The sequence below is a fragment of the Orcinus orca genome, chromosome 1, assembly GCF_937001465.1.
Source record: "Orcinus orca chromosome 1, mOrcOrc1.1, whole genome shotgun sequence".
Lineage (NCBI taxonomy): Eukaryota > Metazoa > Chordata > Mammalia > Artiodactyla > Delphinidae > Orcinus > Orcinus orca.
This window is the reverse complement of record NC_064559.1, coordinates 96454751-96460750: the sequence shown is the minus strand read 5'-3', so window position 1 is coordinate 96460750 and position 6000 is coordinate 96454751. Positions and strand designations below refer to the sequence as shown.

Below are 6000 nucleotides of genomic sequence, written 5' to 3'. Positions count from 1 at the left end.
CAATATGTGGCAGCCAAGGTCTACAGATTCACTGGTTCCCACAGAGAAAAGCAAGGTCAGCTCAAAGAAAAATAATTTAGTAAACATGTTAACAATATATTACTAACATTAATAATAATACTGTGAAATGTTAAAATACAATACCAATCGAAGGGCTTCCCAAATTGAAATATTCAGAGAAAATGAGGAAAGATGGCCATTCAGTCTCCTTTGCCAACTGAGGTGCAGACTGAGCTGGGGAAGGGAAGTGGTGGTAGAACCCAGTAATGCAATGTTATGCTAACATTCCTCACACGGCAGCTTAGAGAAGCTGAGGAAGATTAGGAAAAGACTTGGATGAAAAACAGGCTCAATCCCTCACTCAGAATATTTATTAGTCAGGAAAAAGGACCCAGGCTGCATCCCACCCCCCCTTTCCCAAGCTACCTCCCTGAATCAATGAACAGGATTCAAAGGAATCAGATGTCTCAAATAAGCCAAAATGTATCTGGGGAAGAACAGTAATTCATTTCCTAGACCTGACACTATAATTATATACATTTGCCAGGGAGATAGGGGGGCCAGTGAGGGTGGTGGATGGACTAGATGAGGGGAAACAGGATGGGCCCTTCTTTGTCACAGTTTGGGCTCAGAGAAGGGTTGGAATAAAGAGGTATTTAAAATAGAGAGATGAGAGGAGAGGCAGGGGGTAAAGGAAGGTCAAGGGCTGAGTTCACCCAGATCACATAGCATTATAGAAAGAACAGGGCAGCTACTTGAGTTCTCAGGCTGGAACAGGCAATTGAGGACTCTGTACCTGGAGAGAGGAGAATCCCAGGGCTTCTCTTTCAACCTACTGTGAAAGAGTAGCATTTTTATGCAAAAGCCCCCCCACTTACTTTCCCTTCAGAGAATTCAGGACAGTCTGAAGGCAAGAGGGTGTGGTGACAGACCTAAACCCCCAGCCTAGGCTAAGTTTCTCCCCATTCATTCCCACAGGTGCTGCCCAAGAGAACTATAGAAATATAGAGTCCTAGGACTCTGTCCCTGCTCCCCAGGTCCAAGACAGGGAGTAGACACAAGGCACAAAGACCCTGGGTACAAAAGTAACTCAGTGTGGCCCTGTATAACATTATTTTGGGAGAGGAAAGAAGGTGCATGCCCCAAAAGGGACACCTTCCTTCACCTGGTAGGTAGCTGGGCCTTTGCTAGCAGCAGAAACCACAATGGAAAGGGTTCACAGAAATGATCTGCAGAACAGGCCTTATTCCTAAAAAGACAGAGAAAAAGCCTCCGCTGGTATGGCACAATCTTGGGTGGGATGACAGATGGCAGTGGGCAGACCACTCCTGTAGACGACACTCCTGCCTCAGCTCCCAGTGGTTCTGCTGACTCCAGACGTTCCCCCACGGCTGGGAATCAGGGAAGAAAGCATGTTGTGTTTCACATGATCAGACACTGTTCGCCATTGGCACCTGGTGGGCCCGAGAGATTGAGGGCATCCAGGTCAAAGTTGAGGCCAGGAGGCTGGAGAAGAGATGAAGGGACTCAGATAACTCCTCCTATTTCAGAAAGTTAGAGCTTTTGAAGGTCCATCCCCAGCAGCCACAATTATCACCTTAGGTGAAATCATTAAAGGTTACAAAATACTGGAAACCGGGGCTAAGATTAAAGTATATGAGAAGGTATACTCACCATCTCCCCAGCAAGCTCTTTTGGAGGATGGCCCAAATCCTGTAGCTGGAAAATAAGGAAAGAGGAACAAGAGATAAGACCATGCTATGTGGCCTCTCCTGTGTTCCCTCCTCCACCTTGGCTGGGCAGGGAGGCATCCTTCCAGGACACCTCCTCCACTGAACACGGAAGCAGATAGCAGCAGCGGGCAGACGGCAAGAGGAGGCCTTACCTGCTGCATGAGATCCAGCACCACCTCAAAACGAGCCTTTTGAGTGGCCTCACTATCTGTGGGGGTTTCTGCCTCAAACTGCTCACATATTTTGCCCATGACACTGTGTTGTTCCTGATATTTTTCAAACTGCTCTGGAGGTAGAGATTCTCGGTGAGTCTGCAACCATTCTGGATACTAAGCAAAGAGAGAATGGGTGGGGAGGAAGTAAGTGAACAATGAATAAGTAAGGGCAATAAAATATGAGGAAGAGTAAAACATGAAGGGGACAGGAACATAGGAGAAGGAAAAGCTAAATCAGCGAGTTCAGCATGAGAAGTAGCACTCACTTCAATCAGATCACCTGGCTGTGCTAGCATTTACGGTCACCAGAGGACAGTAAACATTTCTGTGAAGAGCCAGATAGTAAATATTTGAGGCTTTAAGGGCCACATATGATCTCTGTCACATATCCCTTCTTTTTTGTTTGTTTTAACAACCTTTAAAAATCTCTTCAGTGACACTATAAGCTCTGTGATGGCAGAGACCATCATTTAAACTACTCTTAAAAATTGTTAACAGCATAAAGCCAGTAAATCCTCAGTGAAACCTTATTGGAGAAATTAATGAAGTTGGAAATGCAAGAAAGGTTTATCAGACAACAACAGAGACTTAGACCAATTTACAGAAAACTAGAGCTGAAGGATTTCCCCTTCTACCTTAAACATCCTCAGTATGGTAGCTTTATTCTCTTGGAGATGCAACTCCTCCCTAACTCTCCCCCTCCAAATAAATAAAGGAGAAAAAAATAGATGAACCTGTACACTTGAGTTACTCTATCTCTGCAGGCTCTAAATAGACAAAGCAGCTCACAGGAGCTGATACAATGGGGAACAAAGAGGAAAAGCATAAATAGAAGTTCACAAACCTTTTCTGTGATCTCCTTCAGTGACGGGTACAGCACATCCTTGGACAGGAGGTTCTGCATGATACTCTGCATGATGGGGAGGATGGTCCCTTCCCCATCTCCTTCGTCCATGCCCAGCCCTTCCATGGCCTTGGTCAGCTCCTCTTCTGACATGCCAGAGTTCTAGAAAGGACAGAAGGGAGGTGAGCAAGTATACTACCTTCTTGGGATGCTCACCAACCTTTCAGGTGGGAAAGAACTATTTAAACTTGCCTGTAGCAAAGTAGTCAGGCAGGGACAGACTTGAGATGATACCCAAGAGTCTGCCTTTTGAGACTCTGCTGGTGAAGTGTCTAGGAGTGGGCCCCCTGTGGTTCCCTATCTCTTCCCCCTCACCTGAAGGTCAGTGGCATTCTTGGCTAGTCCACTTAATGTCTCCTTTAGGCAAGAAGTGAATTCTTGTTGGGAAGTCGCATCACTGCCTAGGAGAGATGAAAAGAGCCAAGGTCATTTAGGATTTTAACTGTTTGCTTGCCTAGACTGACCTGGTTACCAGCTTGGATATGGAGCATTTATTAGGGAATCACTAGCACTCCACATCTTTGAATACTCTATGGTTATCTTCATAGTTATTTTCATAAAACTACATGAACTGTGTGTCAGTTTGTTCTCCACAATGACACCCACATTAACACTGTGACCTTTAAAATGGTCACTTTTTAATAATCTTTTCTGTTACTTTCCAACTTATCTCATGCTTTTCATTAAACAGGGTCTCATGCCTCCTCCCATCTCCTCCCCCATCCCATGGCAGTGGTATCATAATTGCTGTCAACTTTACAAAGTTTGGTGTCCTCAAGCAACAATGACCTAGGAGGTTTGCTCAGACATTTTCAGTTGTCTGGGGTCCCCTCCTCACCTACTCTCCCAGCAGCCTCTGAGAGCTTTTGGAACTGCTCTACCAGGTGGGGCTCTTCCTCAGCCAACTCCTTCATTGCTTTCTCGAACTCTGCAGTGGCTTGGGAAGCCAGCTCGCTGTCAAACAGTTCCTGGAAAAACTTCTCTTGGGAGGCGAAGAGGGCATCCTGCAGGGGAGAACGTGGCCTAAGTGCATCTCTTACTTGGCACTCCACTGCACATGGCCTCTGACAAAAGTCACAGGCAGTGGCTCTGGGAAATGCAGTGCTTCCCTCCTACCCACCTCCACTGGACATTCTGACTACCTCTCTTACTAAGAGCAGCAAAAAGGTATCTGGCCACTGAGGGAACGGTATGGAGTGTCACTCCCAATCCAACCATTTAAATCTGCTCTTTTCTTAAAGAACTTCCTTGAGATCCCTCTACTCAATCTGAAGTCCCTGTTTCACAAGGACTGAGGCCTGCAAGAGCACTCAGCAATGTGAGGCCAAGGCACCTCCCCCACCTCCCCTCTGGCCTACAGGGGCCTGCCCGCCCTCTGCTCAGAGCTGCATGCCCACTGCCCGCCCCCCCATCCCTTAAGTGGGTGGAATGTATACTTTGGCAGTGTCTCCCGGCGACCTCTTCTGGGACCCCGAAGCATCAGGGGCTGTGGCGGTAGGAGGGGGTGCTGGAGAGGGTTTGGCCTTATCAAAATCATCAAGAGCACCTTCAGAAACAAGAAACACGGCGTGTATTCGGGGATGGATGAGGATGCAAGGCTGGGGAGTTTCTGGGCAAAGCATTAAGAGGACAATCTTTCAAACTGTCAACTTTCCTAAATTTTCTCCTTTTTTTGAGTCTCCCTTTCCTGACGCACCCCTCAATAAGCCTCCCACTTCCCACCCCATTACCTAATTTATTGTCATCAAAGGGGAAGAAATCTCTTAAGGTGGAACAAGCATCTCTCTCAGAGCTGGGAGAAGAGTTAAAACTTCTGCAGAGACATCTCCATCTATACAGTGCCTTCCTTGCCATTCTTTAATGACTCCTAGAAATCCCATACAGATATCCAAGGGGAGCAGAGAACACAGATGTCCTTAACCCCCTGAATTCATTCTGGAACCCTAAAGGGAATAATCTTTGGCAAGAAAGCTGAAGCCACAAGATGTTTCACCTAGCTCCCCATGGGTCCTGGTACTAGTATGAACTGAGGGACTCCATATTACACTCCATAGGAGGGCACTGAACTCCCTTATCTTCCAGTTTCACTCTCCCTCCCCAAAGCTCTTAGAGCTCCCTCTGGCCTCCTCTCTGCAGACTCACACAGTCACTTAGCACTTCTCACAATTTCTGTTCATCTTTCCGCCTGCCCACTCTGTCTGTTGACTGAGCAAGAAACAAAAAAATATTCACCTCTTCCCTGAAAAGCCTCTGTCCTCACCACCATTCTGTTTGCCAGACTCTTAAGTGTAAGGGGAGGGCAGCGGCCCCACTCTGGGCAAGAAACAGGGCTAAGGAGGGAAAGTACAGCCACCCTCTTTTAAGAGGGTGAATTGTCTTCCCCAGAGGCCGTCTCACCCTGTTTTTCAAAATAATGGGAAGAGAGTGTGTTTGAGCTCTGACATGATGAAAGAACTGGAAAGGGGCCTGGTGAGAGAAAGGTGAAAGGACTGGGAGAAGGAAAGGCGTGTCTTCTGTGTTAAGGAGAACAGGACAGTGCACAGAAGGACGCACTTCGGGCTCGCTAAGAGTTAATGGAAGCGATCCGTGGATGTCCGGTTCGCGGCCCACCGAGGACCGAAGGCTGCTGCCGGCGGGGAGAAAGTCAAGACTTTAAGAACTTACTAATCTAAAAAGTAAGGGGAGTTTGGAGTGGGATCGTGAAACATCGTCCTCTGGGTTAGTTTCCCCTCCAGCAAGGAGATCAACGGTCCGGGCCGCTCAGGGACCCAAAGCGAGCTCCTCAGCTCCCGCCGCGAAGGAGAGGGTGACCCAGAGATTATCTCGGGGGTCGCAGACTCTCCGCCGCCGACCAACCTTTGGAGAACCTCTCCTGCTCCGCCCCAAATACCTCAGGTTCACCTAACCCCCTGAAGGGATCCTTACACCTGCCCCCTTCGGGCCTTTCCCATTACGGGTTCTTACTTTCCAGAAGCTCTTCCAATTCCCGGTCGGCTTCAGCCCCAACACCACCGTCCTCCTCGGCCGCGGCCATCTTGCCACCTCCGCCGTGCCGTAGGAGGCAGGACTCTGCGCCCCACCCCCCGCGCCCTCCCCCTCTGCCTCGTGCAGCCAATGGCATTGTTGGCCCGTGCCGGGCCGCCATTTT

General features: G+C 48.4%; 1 protein-coding gene across 2 annotated transcripts; it reads right to left on the bottom strand.

The window, feature by feature from the left end:
• Window positions 1-349: 349 nt before the first annotated feature.
• On the bottom strand, window positions 350-5966 carry PEX19 (peroxisomal biogenesis factor 19). 2 transcript variants are annotated; one of them, XM_049701846.1, is made up of 8 exons: window positions 5817-5966; window positions 4289-4398; window positions 3691-3856; window positions 3168-3253; window positions 2793-2954; window positions 1886-2062; window positions 1675-1719; window positions 350-1541 (listed from the first exon to the last, which is right to left on the bottom strand). In XM_049701846.1, exons 1-8 carry the CDS (start codon window positions 5884-5886, stop codon window positions 1431-1433), a joined length of 927 nt encoding a protein of 308 aa, XP_049557803.1. In that variant the 5' UTR covers window positions 5887-5966; the 3' UTR covers window positions 350-1430. The 2 variants fall into 2 exon arrangements, with proteins under 2 accessions (XP_049557803.1, XP_004284480.1); XM_004284432.3 differs by having other exon boundaries at window positions 350-1506.
• Between the last annotated feature and the right edge of the window lie 34 nt (window positions 5967-6000).

Bases quoted from the DNA above. Each gene is read 5' to 3' on its own strand.
- PEX19 (XM_049701846.1), bottom strand. From the start codon at position 5,886: ATGGCCGCGGCCGAGGAGGACGGTGGTGTTGGGGCTGAAGCCGACCGG. The intron at 3,254-3,690 runs GTGAGGAGGGGA...CATCTCTCCTAG, and splicing joins AGAGGCTGCTGGGAGAGTAG to GCAGTGATGCGACTTCCCAA. The intron at 1,542-1,674 runs GTGAGTATACCT...TTTCTGAAATAG, and splicing joins AAGAGCTTGCTGGGGAGATG to GAGGAGTTATCTGAGTCCCT.